General features: G+C 43.3%; 1 protein-coding gene across 2 annotated transcripts; it reads left to right on the plus strand.

Moving 5' to 3' along the window:
* Window positions 1-570: 570 nt before the first annotated feature.
* LOC308164555 (exportin-1-like) lies at window positions 571-20,004 on the plus strand (the record flags this gene model as incomplete). 2 transcript variants are annotated; one of them, XM_080538623.1, is made up of 24 exons in its annotated part: window positions 571-713; window positions 1,063-1,164; window positions 5,238-5,310; window positions 7,254-7,315; window positions 7,593-7,637; window positions 8,381-8,562; window positions 8,955-9,003; window positions 9,100-9,219; window positions 9,642-9,770; window positions 10,228-10,386; window positions 10,759-10,956; window positions 11,763-11,901; window positions 12,207-12,388; window positions 13,490-13,646; window positions 13,771-13,934; window positions 14,198-14,332; window positions 14,618-14,801; window positions 15,409-15,515; window positions 16,182-16,376; window positions 16,736-16,904; window positions 17,406-17,540; window positions 18,013-18,172; window positions 18,306-18,402; window positions 19,858-20,004. In XM_080538623.1, the coding sequence occupies 24 exons, from the start codon at window positions 588-590 to the stop codon at window positions 20,002-20,004; spliced, it is 3,216 nt and encodes a 1,071-aa protein (XP_080394749.1). The 2 variants fall into 2 exon arrangements, with proteins under 2 accessions (XP_080394749.1, XP_080394748.1); XM_080538622.1 differs by lacking the exon at window positions 14,198-14,332 and having other exon boundaries at window positions 588-713.
* Between the last annotated feature and the right edge of the window lie 1,137 nt (window positions 20,005-21,141).

Consider the following 21,141-nt stretch of genomic DNA (forward strand, 5'->3'; position numbering starts at 1 on the left):
TATGGACCATTTGTTTTTATTCCGTCTCCCATTAATCCCCAAAACATATGTCTGATTAATTGTCACCAATTCACACAAGGGTGGCACTACTTGTCTTTAGTAGCAATTCCAGGCTTCTCCACCCAACAGGAGAACAACAGCTTAAAAACTAGCAACAGATTGTTAGCTTACTTGTGCTTGGTCTGGTGTAATCACGTTTGCTAACATTAAACCAAACAATATGAGAAGACCGACATTGTTTTCTTTATTGATAACATTCGACTGTAAAATTACTCATTCACATTTTGATCAATCTTATCAGTCATATAGACTTTATTTCCACACCAGGTTATTTTTAGTCGCTTACTCATAGCATTGAACAGTTTGTGATGCTTGTGAGTTGATCAATACAACCTGCAATAGAACTAGCTTGGTGGAAACAGTTCATGCAATGCTTGTTTACGGGTGGATGGAGGGGAGGGGAGGGGAGAGGGAATGGTTGTAGTTGGTCAGCTGTTTGTGAGCTCCAATGCTACATTCACATGACTTTGCTTGTTGAATGTTGTTCTCTGACCTCATAACCCCCCTCCCTGTCCTTGCAGAGCTCTATGCCAGCAATTATGACAATGTTAGCAGACCATGCAGCGCAGCAGCTGCTGGACTTCAGCCAGAAACTGGATATTAACCTGCTGGATAATGTGGTGAACTGTCTCTACCACGGGGTGGGACCGCAGGTAAGTGCCATCCGGCTCAGTAGCTAGGAAGTAGACTATCAAGTGGTTGAAGATACTTTATGGGATTGATGATGCTCTTCAGATTGTACAATTCTGTTGTGATGTTTACTAAATAGTTATCAGTAGGGCTAAGTAAGTGCCTTTTAATGCCCATGATCAGGACGTACCTTAGTGCTGTGTTGAATAAAAGAGCAAAAGGGGGTTAGTCAATTTATGTTGTTCAACATAAATAGACTGAAGATGTCCATAGGCGTTCTGTTAGAAGCATTTGCCATTTTTTTCACTGTGCTTCCAGGGAGATGTGCATATTGTTTATGTTTTATTCTTAAACCTTGTTTCATGCATTTAGCAAAGAATGGCGCAAGAGGTACTGACCCATTTGAAAGAGCACCCGGATGCTTGGACGAGTGTGGACACCATCCTGGAGTTCTCCCAGAACATGAACACCAAAGTAAGCCAGATCCTGGGCACACTAGTGAAGGGACCTAATCTCTGTATCTCTGTAAGATGTGCTTATTTTCAGAACTTTAATAACCTTGATTTAACATGATTTAAAACATGGTTTGATAACGTACACAAACACTATAGGCCAGGCCATCATTGTGTCTGCTGAACCCTGTTGATCTCCCTATGCCCCAAATGACCCGATTTGTTAAATACTTGTGGGGGTGATATACTCTGCTGGTGTTGTTATGGAATTGTAACACTGATGTAGGCATGTTACCCTCCTGCTCTTTAGACTCTCACACTACCGGGGCATTTCTCAGCTAAACAGTCTTCAGTTTGAATCTGCATGCCTCTCCATCACCTCTGCAGTGAAATGCTTTAGTATGGTGCTTACAGTGCTCAGTAATGCTCTCCCCTGCACTTGCACAGCTTAGAGCAGAGGTTCCCAAACTTTTTTTAACCAAGGCACCCCTGAAGCTTTCCCCCTTCTCCAAGGCACCCCAACTCTACGAAGATTTAAAAAATGCCTCGGAGCTTAAACTAAAAACAATACACGATGAATTGGTTTGAAAATGTGTGTTTATATATAATACATAAGTATTGCCCCAATGAATTTTAACAAGATAATAAAAGTCATAAATGAACTGTAATGGATGGGCAAGAATGCATAGGTCAGTCAAACTATCGCTAAATTAAATAAAATTGTGGCCCTCAAGGATTGTACAATATGGGAGGAGACTCAGAGGGAATTCTTCACACAAATAAAATATCAAAGGCCTGTATAATCAATCAATGGAACAATGCTTTTTTTGGGGGCTTAAAATAATGCCTTAAAATGTAATTCTCATTTCAATGCTCATTCTGAGATTATTATTTCACATCTGAACCAAACGGGTAACTCACAACTATAATAATTTAACAATAATAATCATGACAGAATTGTAAAAATTGAGAGAAATACAAAACAAAGAAATATGTTGTGCGCATTAGTGGGACACATGCGCCTGCTTTTGGGAGCAGAGTCTCTTTATGCGGGGAGAGATAGTGGACAGCGCGACACGCAGGTCCTGTTCCACTGACAGTCGCGTGCGTGTCTTGTTCTTGACGTATGCTAGAGAAGAAAGTTGGGAAGGTTGGGAAGGGTAAAAGCACCTTGATGGCGCTCTCTGAGAGAGATGGATATTCATGTCCCACAAGCAGTCAAAACCTATCCAAACCTAGCTCACCATGTTTGAGCTTCAGTGTGCGGTCCATAATGAGCTCTGCCAGTTCATCTTGAGCTTTACTGTTCAAACTAGCGGCTGATGCTGATGAGAGGGGGTTGAACGGATCCCGGAGCCAGTCGAAGTCTTCGTTCATTGGAGGGAAATAGGACTCAAATCTCTCCTCCAGCATACGTAGGTGCGCAGCGATCAGATTCAAGAAAGACGCTGACTTGTGTGCTGCGTCATTGGCCGTCAACGTAAACATTTCAATGTTTTTCTTGGCCACCCCGTCTTGCCACCGTCTCAATTTGGATCGGAATCCGTTCAGTTTGTCTGTCGCTGTCAGGATATTCTCAGCCTTCCCTTGCATTTTTATGTTGAGGTCATTAAGGTGGCTGAAAATATCTGCCAGATAAGCAAGCTTAATCCACCACGATTCATCTTCCAATTGTTCTTTGTATGGCAAGTCGTGCTCACTGACAAAAGTTATCAGTTCATCTCGGAGCTCATAGACACGGGATAACACCTTGCCCCGCGACAGCCAGCGGACCTCTGTGTGTAATAAGAGCCCCTCATGCTCGGACCCCATCTCATTGCACAATGTGCTGAACAGCCGTGACTTCAGCGGGCGTGATTTTACATAATTAACCATTTTCACCGCTTGGTCCAAGACTTCAGTGAGGAGTAGTTAGTTAGTAACTAGTAGGCCTAGTTAGTAAATTAATATCTTTCAAATCTGAGAAATATATCTTTTATTTGCTTATGAACTCCATTGCACATGTAATAAACAAACGTTTATTAATGTATTATTATTATAATTTTATATTATACTTTTATATTATATATATATATATATATATTTTTTTACGAGCAGATTTGGCGGCACCCACTTTGGGAACCTCTGACTTAGAGAGCAACCAGACTACACACTGAAAACCTTGTATGCGCCAGACCATGTCAACTTGACAATGACAGACATGCCTTTTAGTTTATTGGCAAAACAAATATAAGGTAACATTAATTTGGTCAATTTAGATTAGGCAAATGGAATGTTATCTTACCCAGTACAGTATCTGTGCCATCATGGAGAGTATAGATCTAGGCCTATATACTTAGTACCTGTATTAGAGACTTCTTCATAGTGATGGTAACGTGTGCTTTTTCCTATTTTGCTCTGCCTGTAAGATTGCTCTTAACACTGACATTCATTACTAATGTCTTGAGTTGATCTATCAACAGTATTTGTAGTTTCAAATGTGTAATTTGCCCAAAATGATCGCATTAGAGGAAAAGAAAGAAAGGAAACAGAAAAGGTAAACACCTCTTGAATTTGTCTAAATTCTGCATTCACCTTTTTCATTTATTAAAAAAAATAACTGTGCATAAATTAAAAAAGCACTTGTGAACGTTTGGCTTTGTTCATAATTGATCATTTTACTGATTTTTATTTTGTCAAGAAATTTAATGAATTCAAGTTGTGACTCTTTGATATTAATCATAATGTTCCATTATGTTGATTGCTTGTAATAGGAAGAAAAGGGGTGTGTCATCCTGTGCATCTTGACACAGCTAGGCTTTGACGGCAGGCCTCCACAAGGTCTACCCTTTTGATTCCCTTTGACTGAATTCTGTTCATCCGTTTCTATTACATCTGTTTCATTGGGCAGAGGGAGGGTGCAGACTGCAGTCAGTAGGTTCCATCGTAGAGGTGTAGAGACTATTATTTCACCTGTAGGGATCACGGCTCTCTCCCTGTTTCTTGTCTCTTCCTGTTTCCACCTCTCTGGTTTCCTCTCTGATCTCTTGCACATCCTCAAAACCTTGCGATTAGGTTTATTTAAAAAAAAAAAAAGGGTTGCAAGGTGTTGCCCTGCCTCTTTTTTGTTCTCTTCCGATCTTGTTTTGTTTCTGTCCTGTCTGTGGAGATTAAAGGTGTAACAAAAAGGCCCTTGAAGCGTTTGACATGCACCCGTTACTGTTGTACAGTTAGACGCTCAAAGAGGGTGGTTCACCTTTAATCATTTTCTGCAATTCATCTCCCCTCCCTGCGACCTTTGACACTAACACTTGCATTTCATGTATTTGTTCAATCACTGGCTGTTTTCCCACAATTCCTTTGAATCGCTGATCCCTACAGTTGAAACACTACCAATCCAAATAACAGTAGATCAAATAATGAATACACTAACTTGTAAAATATTTTTTGTTTGTTTTCTTTGCTTGTCTTTAAACAACTCTTACGTAAGGATGAATATATAGGGGAAAAAAGTCAAACCTGTCGGTGGTCTTGCTGTTCCTTATGAGAGACACCAGTTTATGGTTAAAACAGGACTTTACTCATTTGGTTCTTTTTTTTTTGGTGTAGCTGAGGTTTGTTAGGGTGTGGCTATTTGCAATTGCGTTGACCTTAAAGTGAGGGGCAGTAAGGCATAAGTGAGTCTTGCCTTGACCCCTTAAAGGCTAACATTTACATAATGGCAGTTTTACCGAAACCACTATCTCTTAGTATGATGTACTATACTCCAAGCAGCCAAAGACAGTGGACAGTTTAATCATTTTCTTTTCTCCCCTGTCTTTCGCTTTCTGGTGTGATACTGGGAGAAACAGCAGGACTTCTACATGGTTTCAGCCAAATGTTAGCTCATAGGGACCAATAAAGACAATCCAAATGAATGTTTACATACTAATATCTGCATGAAAAAGTGGTTCAATCCAATTGAATCGTTTGAAAGAAAAGTAAGATATGTCAGGCAGGCACAATTAACAGCAAATAATTGTTTTGTACCGTTACTCCAATGCACAGCTTGTTGTTGATCAGTGTTGATGTTGTGACTCCTCCCCCCTGACACCGTTCTCTCCTTATGCATTACAGTACTATGCTCTGCAGATTCTGGAAACGGTTATCAAAACGCGATGGAAGATTCTGCCCCGAAATCAGTGCGAAGGTAAGCTGTGCTCACCCACCTGGCTTCTACCTGCTCAAGACTGAAAACAATCATCCCTTCTCTCTCTCTCACCCGTCCTTCCTGTCATAATCTCTACTATATCTGTCATAAAAAAAAATAAAAAAAGACTGAAAACAGGAGTGAAAATATCCCTTTAGATGTGTGAGTTGACCATGATGACATTGAGCGATGTGTACTTGCTCATAGTTGGAAAAACTATGGGCAGATTCATTCAGACCTCCTTTGGAATATTGCTGTTGACACTGTGAAAAGCCTTAATTGTGCCAGAGACACACTCCTTTTACTGCCCATCGTGCGGTTGCCAAGTTGAGTGGTGTCCCCTGCTAAGCATGCCGGGTGGTTTTCTGCTTGGCTGGGTTGTATTCACCACTGCAGAAAGGTTGTATTCTGCACCCTGGCACTTCTTTACACGAGGAAAAGACCTAAACTGCTGTTTTGGGATTGCAAAGACGTTAAGCCTAGTGTAGCATGCTAAGGTAAACTTGCAAACACTTGGTTTGCAGTATCTATCTGCTCTGTTTGTTTAGAGGTCTTTTAGATCTTGGTAAGGGCTGGGCATCTTGGTAGATTATCTATTTGTTTCCTCAATTGTTGACATAGAAGAGCCACTTAATCATAGAAGCTCTGTCTGTCCTCACGCAGCCAAAGCTCCATCCACTGTGACTAGCGTCTATAGTCCTATGTAGAGTATGTCAACTGACAGCAGTACAGAACGGACAATTAGCCAATTGTTTTGAAAATCTTAAAAAATTAAGTTTGTTATAACTCTATACCTTCCAGGTTTTTTTGTTGTATTAATTACTGTCGATATGATAAACCGACATGTTCAACGAAAGTGTATAATTCCATGTTGTCTCCCTTACTACTTAGGCTGACATTCCTTTTTTCGGTAAACTGATTTGTTGTTTGCTGCTATTTCTCCTTACCCAGTCCCAGTAATGCTCTCACTGCAATGTAGATCAGGGAAATAGATCTGTGATCTGGACATAGACAAAAGACAGATGGAAAAGAATCACACAACAGGTTTGAAAGAGCTGTACCTCTGGCTTTTGATAAGACTCCTGAAATGTAATTGGAATTGGATGTTTTTCTTTTATGTGACAACCAAAATAGAACTAATCAAGTTAGTCATGTTCATGTTCCCCCCTACAATGTATTTTCTCATTGACCTGTGACTTCCCACTTTACTGTAGATGCCTGACGTTTGTTCAAGTGGCAAACCCAATGCAGTGCATGTCATTTTCCCCTCTTACCTTAGAGTTGTACCTCACTGCTGATTTCTGAGCACTCTGATTTCAGTTAATTTACGAACGGTCAGTTAAAAGTCTATACAAAATGTAAACATGGCAGACACCAATGATAACATTATCATCATTTTTTGGGCGGCCAACAAATTTGCTGCATATATATATATAATTTGTATAGATTATTGTCTGTTGTTATAATCTGTCTAAGTCTAAATGTAGCCAGCATATGTAGCCATCCATGTATTGTCCATCAATTAGAAATGATTGGGCCTCTTTAATGCACCTTTTACTGTATTCTCCTTTGTATGTAATCAGTAGTTCCACAGACAGTAAAGCAACTGGCATAGACAGCTCTTTGCAGCTTCAACCACTCCAAAGCCACACAGCGTTAACACAGGGTTAAGACTATCTGCAGCATGCATGACTGCAAACTGGATTAGAGAGAGGAAAACACTCTGCTAACTGCCTCTTCACCATGCTAGATGATCTGTTCAGGGTTCACCTATGTGCACTGGACCAGAAGGTGGTGTTATTTGTAGATGGACACAATAGTTGTTTTCCAGGCAGCCCTCTATGAAGGGATGGTCCAGGCAGCCCTCTATGAAGGGATGGTTGTATAGAACCATTCTCCCTTTTATGGGAGACTTTCACACGTCTTGTTCTTTCTGCTTGCAGGGATTAAAAAGCATGTGGTTGGTCTTATTATCAAGACTTCGTCAGATGCAACAAATGTTGAGGTGAGTAATGCCAAATGTATCTGTTATGATTTTGGGAGATCAAGGAAAGTTACAATCATATGTCTCTATGTTTTGAATTAATGTCTTAAAGTACGAAGGATACAGCCAGCATACATCAGGCTCATTAGAGACCTAGTTAAATTAGGTTTGCATCTACATTCACAATGACTGTAAGCAAGCAGAGACATACTGTTAATGACATCTGTAACATTGTCATTTTTACAGCATTACTTAAGGTTTATGCCTGTGTTAGATGATAGTCTGATTTGTGTTTCAGAAAGAAAAAGTGTACATCGGAAAGCTGAACATGATCCTTGTTCAGGTAAGAATTTTGAGGTGTGGGAGGGGGCAATTAGATCTCAAGAATATAGGAAATGAATTCAATTTTCACAGTCAATTAAACTTCTGGGATATCGATCTGTCCAGTTAGGAAGCGTAAACGATTGTTAATCAATCTCACCTGCTTTGGTGCAAATGAAAGCGACAACAGGTAGACAGGAGAGGCAACAGCAAGACAACCCCCAAAAAGGACATTATTTTGCAGGTGGTGGCCACAGACCATTTCTCTCTCCTTCTCCTTCCTGACTGATTTTTCTCTAGTTTTGCATTTTAGTGCCCTTGGCACTACTGGTAGCACGAGGCGCTACCTGCAGCCCATTCAGGTTGCACAGGTAGTCCAGCTCCTCCAGGATGGCACATCCATACATGCTGTCGCAAGAAGGTTTGCTGTGTTTCCCAGCAAAACCCTGTTTGGCCTCATAAGCACCAGGGGGGTAGAAGAAGCTAAAAAGTCTGAGATTTAAGCACTGAATAGGTACTGAGTAAGCGCCATCGAAAAAGCATTTTCCCACTGTGGAAAGCCGGCCACTGACTGTGTCCCTAAATGTTTTAGCTGACGTTGTTTTGGTCTCTGGACAGATCATCTATGGTTGGTCTATGGTCTATCATGCCCAGTCTGACTTTACACGTGTGTATGTGTGCCTGTACATCCTGTACATGTGTGTATCCCCTAAGCTTGACATCGGGCTGTGTGTTCTGACCCCTCCTCCCCTCCACCACGCTCAGATCCTGAAGCAGGAGTGGCCGAAGCACTGGCCCACCTTCATCAGCGACATCGTGGGCGCCAGCCGCACCAGCGAGAGCCTGTGCCAGAACAACATGATCATCCTCAAACTGCTCAGCGAGGAGGTCTTCGACTTCTCCAGCGGCCAGATGACCCAGGTCAAGGCCAAGCACCTCAAAGACAGGTGTGCTGCTACTACTGCCCCGTACACACCCTTAAGGCGAATATATATGGACCTCACATAGATTTCACCTCACATATCTGGGCACCTGTACACTAGTAACCTGATTGGTTACGAGGCAACCCATTGAGAGAGAAAAAACAGTGTATGATCTGACCTGATTTGAAGAGAGACTGACATTTAGTGGTGTGCAGAAGTCTATGGTAGAACGTTCAGATGTGTACAGGGCAAATGGTTAGAACAGTCCGGCTGAAGTGTGAATAACCCATTGCATTGTAATCTGTCCAACGATGTGTTTGATGATTTCCTCGCCGATCACGCTTTCCCATGAGCCCACTATCATAAAGAGTTCCCATGGTCCTTTTGTCAACTTTATGGTTTCCTCTTTCTTTCAGCATGTGCAACGAATTCTCCCACATTTTCCAGCTCTGCCAGTTTGTTATGGTAGGTGAAGCCCCTTCCCAGTGTTTTGCAACAACAGATCATTTACACTGATCTCCCCTTGTCTTTGGTCGGCCGTTAACTATGTTTTGTTACCAGGAAAACTCTCAGAATGCCCCGCTGGTCCATTCCACTCTGGAGACCCTCCTGCGATTTCTCAACTGGATTCCTCTGGGATATATATTTGAAACCAAACTCATCAGCACACTTGTGTACAAGGTACCCCCATAGGCCTCATACACACACTCACATACAGACACCAGTTAATGGTCACTGCCTAGTTCCAAACTGGTCCCCTGCCAACTGTCTCTATCTGATAATAATAATAATAATAATAATAATAATAATAATAATAATAATAATAATAAAAATAATAACTTTTTATTTGTATAGCGCTTTTCCTGCAAACGTTGCAGCTCAAAGTGCTCCATTATTGCATTTAATAATTCATATATCAATATAATAATATATGATATGATATGTAATACCAAATATTGGTAACCACTGCAGCAAGAATTGCAGGTAGCCTCTCAAACGGCAAGGTTGAGCTATAACCATAGTGTTTACCTGTCCAACATTAACATGGCTAAATAAAGTTAAATAAATAAAATAAATACCCGTTTCACTTTGCTCTCCTGTAGTTCCTGAACGTGCCAATGTTCCGCAACGTGACACTGAAGGGCCTGACGGAGATCGCCGGCGTGAGCGTCAGCCAGTACGAGGAGCAGTTCGTCACTCTCTTCACCCTCACTATGTGTCAGCTCAAACAGGTGGGCACACACACACACACACACACACACACACAGTGATTTCCCTCAAATAGTTAACACTAGAACAGCCATGGATGGGGTCATTTGACCAAGTGAGTAAAAAGAAAAATGTATACCTTTGCACTCGATCAAATTTCAGGACCCTCCTTTCATGACTTTTCCTAGATATGTGCGTTCTACCACCCAGTATCCTTACATTTTCGAAATCACATCAGGATAAACTAGTATAGTATATTTAGCAGTTTTGCTGTGTAGGAGGCAGGCTAATTTACAAGAGGCACAGCTTCCCATTCTAAAGACTACGGTCATGACCCCCGAGGCAGCCTTAAGAGTAGGTGAAACAGGCACGGCTGTCCTAGTGTTAAAGACCCACACACAGTCAAACACACACTTGTTTGTGGGCTAGTTAAACACAAATGTCTTGGGTGTTGAGATCCTCCGTGTCTCTCCCCCCTAGATGCTTCCCATGAACACCAACATGCGGCTGGCCTACTCCAATGGGAAAGACGACGAGCAGAACTTCATCCAGAACCTCAGCCTGTTTCTCTGCACCTTCCTCAAAGAGCACGGCCAGCTCATTGAGAAGAGACTGAACCTCCGAGAGACTCTTATGGAGGTGAGAGGAATCCATGCCCCCAGAGACTGTATGCTAACCTTTGTTTACCCAGCGGTCCTAAACATCTGACTCCGATCTTCTGTCATCAGGGGGGTATTCCATCAACGTTGCGAAAGGAGAATCCAGGCTTATTTTGATAAGTAAATCGAAAAGAGTTGGAAATCTCGCGACATTTATCGAAATAAGCCTGGATTGTCCTTTAGCGACATGATGGAATTGTTTAAGATTGTTTATACCTACTTATGTGATACATAACCAATACCTGTGTTTACACTTTACATTTCTTCGTTATCTGAACGTGGTCAAACTCTCATCCGAGTCCATTGACTTCTTTGCGTTTAACTGCAAATGTCCATGTTTTCCATCCCCCAGGCCCTGCACTACATGCTGCTGGTGTCGGAGGTGGAGGAGACGGAGATCTTCAAGATCTGCCTGGAGTACTGGAACCACCTGGCAGCCGAGCTCTACAGAGAGAGCCCCTTCTCCACCTCCACCTCCCCGCTGCTCTCAGGCAGCCAGCACTTTGACGTCCCGCCCCGCAGACAGCTCTACCTTCCCGTGCTCTCCAAGGTGAGGAAAGACCCATGTAGCCTATACATGCACCGTAGTGTCAGTGTGTGTGAAATTACTTGCTCAAAATATACAACTGCGCCTGTCCAAACTGCCAGAGGCATTTATCTATTAATTCATTTAGCAATTTTGTTGACAGGAAAAGTGCACATTAATCAACATTTCACACATCAACGCGTCAATAAAAATGTAGTCCCTAGGCAGAATACAAAAACCACAAAGCATAACATCAGACAACGACATAGACAGATTATACATGATTATACATGCATCAGATGATATGGATGCTTGGATTCTTCTTTATTTGATGAATGAGTATTAATTATTCAGATACACCACCATTTCTGGAACAAATTCTGTGTCTCAATAAGTTGTGGGGATGGCTCACATGTTTAACTGTGTTCAATACATAAAAAGAAAAAAGAAAAAAACGTAACTGAATAAGCAATGGAATATGAAAGGCAGTTGGAATTTCACTTTGAAAACTCCATGGATATGATGTCACCATGACCAAGTGCAATCTGTACTAAATGGGAGCCTACGGAACACACAGTAAGGCTCCCATTTCATACAGATTGCAGTGTGGGGGAACGCATGGTGACATCATATCCATGGAGTTACTTTTAGTACAGTTAAAAATGTGTGAACACACACACACACGTAGCCAACGGCGCACGCTGTGTGCGTGTGGCCGGTCAAGTGATCAGGGTTTGTGTGTGCGTTGGCATGTAGTCAGCGTATGTGTGAGTTGCCACATGCCGTGTGTGTGTGTGTGTGTGTTGACAATTTGTAATCCCCCGTAACAGGTGCGTACGCTGATGGTGAGTCGGATGGCCAAGCCAGAGGAGGTCCTCGTAGTAGAGAACGACCAGGGGGAAGTGGTCAGAGAGTTCATGAAGGACACAGATTCCATCAACCTCTACAAGAACATGAGAGAGACTCTCGGTGTGTGTGTGTGTGTGTGTGTGTGTGTGTGTGTGTGTGTGTGTGTGTGTGTGTGGCGTATGTGTGGTGTGCGTGTGTGTGTGTGTGTGTGTGTGTGTGTGTTTGTGTGTGTGTGTGTGTGTGTGGCGTATGTGTGGTGTGCGTGTGTGCGTGCACATTCATCTCCACAAATCCATTACTGTATTCTGACTGAATCTCTTCATCATTGCCTCCTTCCGTCTTTGGGAGTATCTCCTAAGCAGCCCACCATGGTGGAGGGTGTCCAGTATTCTATTGACCTCTAACCCTAACCCTCAATGTTCCAGTGTACCTGACCCATCTGGACTATGCAGACACAGAACGAATCATGACAGAGAAGCTGCATAACCAGGTCAACGGGACAGAGTGGTCATGGAAGAACCTCAACACGTTGTACTGGGCTATAGGATCTATTAGTGGAGCCATGCATGAGGAGGATGAGAAGAGGTTCCTCCTCACTGTTATCAAGGTAGGGACGATGGGGAGGGGTTTATAGGGCACTGTGGAGATTAAATAGGCTTTAATGTGGCTCAATTTCAGACCTGGATTAATATGGCAAATCGGCTACTTAGTATTTGATGTGTGCTTGATTAAGTTTGCACTTTATTGTACTATGCATTTAACAAAATAACACTGCATTTAATAATAACTTAAATTTACATATGTTTTTCAATGTAAAAGATAAAGATATATCTTTATGTGTACAACTAGGGATTGGAATAGATAAGGTGCTATTGATACCGATAGCATTATCAATTCTGCTTATCCGTTCAATTCTTGATCGATTCCTGATACATTTTCTGGGTAGAAAAAAAAAAGTAGGACAACTGTTAGGGAAATATTTAAGTATCTAAATAGAAAATAGAGAAAGGTAGCCTGGTTTCTTAAAATTTTATAGAAACGATATTTAATTGTCTTATGCAAAAGGAGAATAGTTTACAAGCATGACAGACAAAGTCTGTCAGTCAAATCATTCTCAGAAAAAGTCCAGACAGAGAAGAAACATGGATTTTTATACACAGGTAATCAGTCCCGCCCTCAGGTAGGGTTCAAGCCAATCACAGTTATTTCCTGTCCACATCTGTGATGAGGAGGGGCTAGCTGTGGTGCAAATTATGTCACAAAAGTAAAAGTAAATGTCTTCTCAATAAATAAAATGTCTTATCAGGCACTACAACAACACAGGTTTTCAGAGTTAACGCAGCTGTTTTATTATCTCGCGTCTCTGAACACAGTGTATAATATTTGAACATTAATTTTAAAAAAGAGTTTGACGTCATCATGACGCACACGTTTTTGTAATGAGCAACTGTGAGCGCATGCGCAAAACATGCCGGCATCGATAAGAGGAATCAATAACCTCTGAGGCATACGATTCCAATGCATCAAACAATTTGGAACCGGTTCTCAACGGAACCGGTTATCGGTTCCCATCCCTATGTTTAACACATTTTTTAGAAAGCAATTTTGAAAAAGAAAGCAATCCAAATAACAATTAGACCCGATACTGCTTGATTCGTGGGAAATTGGACCGCTTTGTTAACCACTCGTCTGTGTGTGTGTCTCACAGGATCTACGGGGGCTGTATGAACAGAAGAGAGGGAAGGACAACAAGGCCATCATAGCCTCCAACTTCATGTACATCTTTGGCCAGTATCCTCGATTTCTCAGAGCCCACTGGAAGTTCCTCAAAACCGTGGTCAACAAGCTGTTTGAGTTCATGCACGGTGAGGAAACCACTGCATCTGGTCGTTGGTGTTAGTGAGCAAGAGGGTATCGGTGGTTTTTAGATTGTGTGTTAGTGCTGTCTCAGTCTCTTTTTCTGTTTCTTATTTATTCTCCCTCCTCAAGTGACCCATGACGGTGTACAAGACATGGCGTGCGACACGTTCATCAAGATCGCTCAGAAGTGCAGGCGACACTTTGTCCAGGTGCAGGTGGGCGAGGTGATGCCCTTCATCGACGAGATCCTCAACGACATCAACACCATCATCTGTGACCTCCAACCACAACAGGTCAGCTTCAGCCTAGACACAGATGGACTCATGTAGGGTTCATCAGCTGTCCTGGGTAGCTTTTAGGTTAGCAGGCTTTTGACCAACACACCTGTTCCAAATAACGAATATAAAATGATAGAAATAAAACGAGATAAAGACTTGCTAGTGAACAAAAAAGTCTTTCAGTGTCTGTTCATGATTCCTAGATGAGTTGTTGTGCTAACCGTTGTCCTCTCTATGTTCATGTTGTGTGTGTGGTGTGTGGTCGTCGGTGTCTCCAGGTTCTCACGTTCTATGAGGCGGTAGGCTACATGATCGGGGCTCAGACGGACCAGGCGGTCCAGGAGCACCTGATAGAGAAGTACATGCTGCTACCCAACCAGGTGTGGGACAGCATCATCCAACAGGCCACCAAGGTGAGACACAGACCAGCTATGTTCTATACTGGATATAGAGCCCGACAGATTTTATTTATTTTTTTCAAAGTTCATATTCTTTTTTAAACGACACGATACTAATGTTTTAACTTAGAAGAGTTCAGAAATCAGTATTTGGTGGAATAACCCCGCATTTTCAATCACAGCTTTCATGCGTCTTGGCATGCTCTACACCAGTCTTTCACATTGCTGTTGGGTGACTTTACGCCACTCCTTTTCAATTTGAAAATAAATGTACTAATGTACCCATTCCCACCATGATAGAATGTGGACATCCTGAAGGACCCAGAAACGGTGAAACAGCTGGGCAGCATCCTGAAGATCAAAGTGAGAGCCTGCAAGGCCGTGGGCCACCCCTTCGTCATTCAGCTGGACCGCATCTACCTGGACATGCTCAACGTCTACAAGTGTCTGAGCGAAAACATCTCAGCTGCCATTCAGACCAACGGTGTGTGTGTGTGTGTGTGTGTGTGTGTGTGTGTGTGTGTGTGCGCGTATATAGTATACAGCACTGTCAAACTGAAGTGTGTGTGTGTGTGTGTGTGCACGTGCGTGCGTGCATATACAGTATACAGCACTGTCAAACTGAAGTGTGTGTGTGTGTGTTTTATGGTGGTCACATTTTCCCCAAAAATATGTTCCAACACCTGGAACCTGTTAGCTTTTTATTGTATTTTCTCTTTTTTTTTCCTCATCAAAATTAATGAACACTTTTTCATATGCGTCTTAAGAATTCACAATATTTTGGCTGTATTTGGCAATATTTGGCCTCCACTCTGCAGAGAGTAACACGATGTGACAGCCCTAGTTGTTATGTCTAAACCCTTTTAGACGTATAATTCCCAAATAGGAATGGGGGCAGAGAAAACGTTTGGTAACAACATAGAGCTTTAGAGAAACAAACGCCGGTGTACAGACATGGCACCACTTACTCCTCTGACAGGGGAACACTTCATTACCTATAAGGCCTTTCTCATCTAACTACAGTGGCTCACCTAGCTCAAAAAGAACACGTTCAATATATAACATTAGTGTGTGTGTGTCTCTTGTCGTAGGAGAGATGGTGACCAAACAGCCCTTGATAAGGAGTATGAGGACGGTGAAACGAGAGACGCTGAAACTGATATCGGGCTGGGTTAGCCGATCAAACGATCCACAGATGGTGAGAAGCTGCACACCGATATTTCTACTCCAAACATCCATGAAAAACACAGATGTTTCAATGAAAATCGACCTTATTTTTAGATCAAACAGGAAACCATGCCTGAACTGTTACACACATGCCATGCTATGCTGTGATTTTCGGCAGTGATGCAAGACACCGTTGTCTTCAGCACTATTGTCTTATAAACCCTCCTGACCTATTAGTCAATGGGATATTGGGGGGGGGGGCTGTGGCTCAACTGGTAGAGCTAACTAATTGCCGGGGGGTCACCTATAATGGCTGTGGGCCCTTGCCTAGATGCCCCCTCTAGAGAACAAATGCAATCTGGGAAACCGGCTCATTGATTTTTTAAGGTTAGGCTTATAACTAATTTATGAGCTCAGTGCAGCGTTTACCCTATTATAATCCCAAATATAAAGTGGTATTACTCCATTGTCAACCAAGTATATACACTCATTAGAGTCTAAATGATCTTCAGCTGGACTGAAATCCAGTGTACACAGTGTGGGTCCATAAGACTGTAAACCCTGGTGTAATAGTCTCAGAGACATTAGTGTTGGAGACTTAAACCCACAAAGCCTGTCCTAAAACAACCTGTTAGGAATGCTCTTCAGTGTAGTCGTGTTGATCTGTTCCAATCCAATGTTTTCCGGGGCATTCTAGGTGGGAGAGAATTTTGTCCCGCCACTGTTGGATGCGGTTCTGATCGACTACCAGCGAAACGTCCCTGCCGCCAGAGAACCTGAGGTCCTCAGCACCATGGCGAACATCGTCAATAAACTAGGCGGCCACATCACAGGGGAGATCCCCCAGATCTTTGATGCTGTTTTCGAATGCACCCTCAACATGATCAATAAAGTGAGTATGATCACCTTAACATGTGATACGTTTTAACATGTTGCCATGGGGTGCGTTCAGTTAGGCAAAATGTTCACAACGTTGCATATAGAAATGGAATACAGAGCATGAATCCCTATTCCACATTACACACCCCGTTTGAGAATCTAGCTGACGGCTTTGAATGGTGATCGAGGCCGCCTGTTTTGGGTGGGATGTTTAAAAGTTCAAAAATAAAGTTACCGAGTGAGGAATGCACGTAGGTGGTGATTGAGGGTAGGAAAATGTTTTACAAACTCAACGCCGAAGTCTCTTGCTTATGTACCTGGGTCTCATCTGTACAGTATGTCCCTTTGCCTTGTCTTTCATGGTTTTTCCAGGACTTTGAGGAGTACCCTGAGCACAGGACGCACTTCTTCTACCTGCTGCAGGCCGTCAACTCCCACTGCTTTCCAGCATTCCTGGCGATCCCACCTGCCCAGTTTAAACTGGTGTTGGATTCCATCATCTGGGCCTTTAAACACACCATGCGGAATGTGGCTGACACGGGTGAGGATAAGTTAAACCAACATTGTGTCATACGTGTCACATTCTAATGCTTTGGTCCGCATATCGGGATCTGATCGGAAAAAAACTTGAATACATTTCCGCGTGGTTGTTGAAAATCAATGACACATCGCTAGTCAACTAACACAGCTTGTTTTGTGAGCCTGCTAACAATGTAAAACTAGTTAACTAGGTAGCAGTGGGAATTACTCTCCGAATCCATTGCGTTGTTGCAGTATTTTGGCTTGACTAGCGAGTTTGTGTCGAGAATCTCGACAACGTTGAAACGTAGTTCCGTGTTTCAAAAGAAAAGTCGGAACATTTTGATTGGTTGCTGATATGCGGACCAAAAGACTAGAACGTGTCACGATATGTACTGTACGTGTGGTTGGGGAGTCCAGATCAGCCAGTACGGTCCCTCTTTAGTAAGTGTGTGTGTTGCGTGTGTAGTAAGTGTGTGTGTTGCGTGTGTAGTAAGTGTGTGTGTTGCGTGTCTCCTCCCAGGTCTGCAGGTCCTGTACACGCTGCTGCAGAACATGGGCCAGGAGGAGGCGGCGGCCCAGAGCTTCTACCAGACCTACTTCTGTGACATCCTGCAGCACATCTTCTCTGTAGTCACAGACACGTCACACACTGCTGGTGAGCGTGTGCATACATACAGTCACTGCCACAGAGAGTGGAGGTGATGGATGTATGCAACATTGGTCAATGTTTTAGGGAATATATCTCACAGAATATAGTAATGCGAGAATATACACAAGGCCTGCTTCCACATATTAATAGAGGATGTACTGGTGGTATGAGAGATACCTCAACTGCTGCCTAGTATGATCAAATGAGTCTATTTAATTTTTTGCCTATTGAACATCAACGTCATGTTGCGTGTTTTTGCCAACTCCCCAAGTCCACTGACCCTCCCATGTCCTGCACCACCTATATCAGTCTTACATTAGTGTTACATTACCAAAGCATCACAACATTTTAGCCTCCGGGCTGCACAGAGTAATGAAAACACAGTGTTCATGTAACTCAAGCCTGTGTCATTGGGTTTCTGCCGTCTGCCATGTCTCTTTTTCACGACTCCGTACGGTTCTGTGCTCGTGTCTTCCAGGCCTGACCATGCACGCGTCCATTCTGGCCTACATGTTCAACCTGGTGGAGGAGGGTAAGATCAACACCACCCTCAACCCCTCCAGCCCTGTCAACAACCAGGTGTTCATCCAGGAGTACGTGGCCAACCTGCTCAAAACAGCCTTCCCCCACTTACAGGAGTGAGTTTTAACATTCTCTTTTTTAGAACTAACTTAGGTTTCGAGTGTCTTCTGTGTATTTGCTGTGTTGTTGATGATGTTTATGCCAGCCAATAGTATGTTGTCTCATAATGTTATGTGTCCCTTCCTTCAGTGCCCAGGTGAAGGTGTTTGTAACCGGGCTGTTCAGCCTAAACCAGGATATTCCTGCCTTCAAGGAGCACCTTAGAGACTTCCTGGTCCAGATTAAGGTGAGAGTCCCTTTTTAAGACCACCTTTGATGACGTCACAATTCAACATTCAAATTCAGAAGTGGATTATAGAGCCTGGAAGTAACTAATAGTTACCTCAAAATTAAAGTCATCCCAGTGTGACAGAAATCAAGTGTTTTAGACATGTTTTAATGAATGGATCCCCTTTCTAAACAAAATAATTCTCAAAAGACTAAGTGAAGGTAACTCAATGTTTCCCCCCCCCAATCAAGCAGCGCCATAAGCAGGGGTGCACATAACTGGTGCGCCAGTGCGCATGCGTCGCCAAAATGCATCCTGCGCGGCAGATCAGCCGCATGAACGCGCTCTTGCGCACCAACAGCTGGAAGCGCTGGGAGAGGAATTTACTTCCTCAAAATCCACCTGCTGACTGCTGACTGCTGCATCACTGCAAGCCCCACTAAGTAACTATTTGCCGTCCCCGACGAGTAATCCATCACAACAGTCGACCGACGACGACCACGGCGACTCCCCTCACGAAAGCATTCGGAAAGTATCGTAAATCGTACTTTCATTCCGCGTATCGCGTATCGCACGGTTATCACGCCGCGGCGCCGCCACGTGAAAATTCAGTCCCGAACGACTCGTCGCTAAAAGGAAAAACAACACCAAGGGACTTCACGTTTCTTTTCTCTGAAGCTTTCAAACGTTCAGACGTTTGTTTTACAGCTTCATTATCGCACATAGACCCCTGACCCAGGATATGGTTGGGAATTCTATTAGAAAAAGAAAAAAAATGACTTTGTTGCACAATCAAAATAATGAGCTATTTAAAGTGATAGCCTGCCCTACAACTAGGACATCCTCTACCATGGTTGAAATTGAGGACAGTATTAACAGCAGTCAAGAGAGCAGTGATGAAGATGATTAAGCTTGTAGCATAAATAAATGCTTAGGCTGTAACTTTTTGTTGAAAAGTTGATTTCAGTGTTTACAGAACAGAGCAGTGCTTAAAGAGATGTCAGTTGATTTCATTGTGTTTAAAGGAGTCTGACAGACTTTCATGCTTAAAGAGCAGTCATTTGATTTTGCATTTGTTTATTTTGTTTTGCACACAATCATTTGTTCGTTCATCTTTATTTATGAATAAATGTCGTTTTGCTACTATAAGTTATCCATGTATCCCTTTTTTATCCATCCTGTGGGACGGGTCGTGACTCGCGAGCTCGGGGAGCACCAAGCAGCATCCCTAGGTGCTCCTCTGAGCACTGGCCCCAAAAAGTTATGTGCACCCCTGGCCATAAGCCTACATTAAAGGGAAGGGATAGATGGATAGAAGTTGTTTTCCTTAGTGAGCTAAGATGGTTGGATGCTGAGGTATGGTTTCTATAAATAACTGTTCGAGTGCAGGGCCAGGGGTCTCTCTGTCTCTCTCTCATGCACAGTACACTGATACGCGTCCCCCTCCCACACACACACACACCCTCTCTGTAGGAGTTTGCAGGTGAGGACACCACAGACCTGTTCCTGGAGGAGCGGGAGTCGTCACTGCGCCAGGCGCAGGAGGAGAAACACAAGCTGCAGATGTCCGTGCCGGGTATCCTCAACCCCCACGAGATCCCAGAGGAGATGTGCGACTGAGCAGCGAACCAAACTGTACAGGCGTTGAGAGTGACGTGGTGTTTTAGGCCAAGCCCAGAAACCACTATGTCTCCTACTCCTGGTACAATCTGTGTACATCTGCCAGGTCTTAATAGGAATAAGCAAGATGGCCCAAAAAAATAATCCACCAAGTCTTTGATGGCACGATGGAGCTGCTACCATATTGCTTATACCTATCCAGACCCTTCAGATCTGTTTGTGTATAGGGTGAGTGAGCTAGGGATTGTTTTAGACGGGGCCCTGGTGTGTAACCCTGCATCTGGGGCCCTGCATTTTATACTAATGTACTTGCCAGCACAGCTAATTAGACAAAAATCTCTATTGACAAATCCCCCTTCTCTAAGTTACATTTGTCGTGAACATGTTTTAATTAAAGTTGAGACTTTTAGCTGTCTCTAGGTTCAATTCCAAAAAATAAAAAAGAAGGCATCTCCATTCAAGGCATCCCTTACAGTTGTTCACGGTCACCCTGGTTGTTTGTATAGTGCTAAAACGCTCCCGTTCCTTTTCAGTCATAATTCATGAATGTGCTGAAATGAGCTTGTGCTGAAATGACCATTAAAACTCTCCCGACACAGGGTGCTGTGCTCTGGGGGTAACTGGAGCCCTACTCCCCCTTGACCCAGTTTTAGGGAACCATTCCAGGCATCCGCTGTCAGGGTGCAGCATGAGTGCACTGCTTCAACAGGGCGTCAGGTTTTCCCCAGTGTGCAGAGTCCACGCTGAGCTTACCAATATTCCTGAATATGTTCGCAGGAGGATGTTATAGTTAGCAGATACCTACACCAGCAGGCAATCACTGTCGCACTTAAGGGAAAAAAAGTGTACACACACACACACACACGATCAAGGCCCCCCCAGAGGACCAAACCGCAGACCATGTTATCCTGGATTACCCGGAATGCACGGTCTGTCGGTATTAGATGACGAGACCATGACGTGGCTTCTGGAGGGGTGTCCAGAAATATAGCCCGGGTGAGCCCCTCAACCAGGTCTCGGGATGGTAAAAGGGTAGCCCCTCGGCCCAGAGCCTGGTGAAGTGGAGAGGAAACAACAACCCATACGCTGAAGAAAGGCCCCCCCCCATCATCCCCTAAAACAAATGTTGTTTTACAT

This window comes from Nansenia antarctica (assembly GCF_963989245.1).
Source record: "Nansenia antarctica genome assembly, chromosome: 8".
NCBI lineage: Eukaryota > Metazoa > Chordata > Actinopteri > Argentiniformes > Microstomatidae > Nansenia > Nansenia antarctica.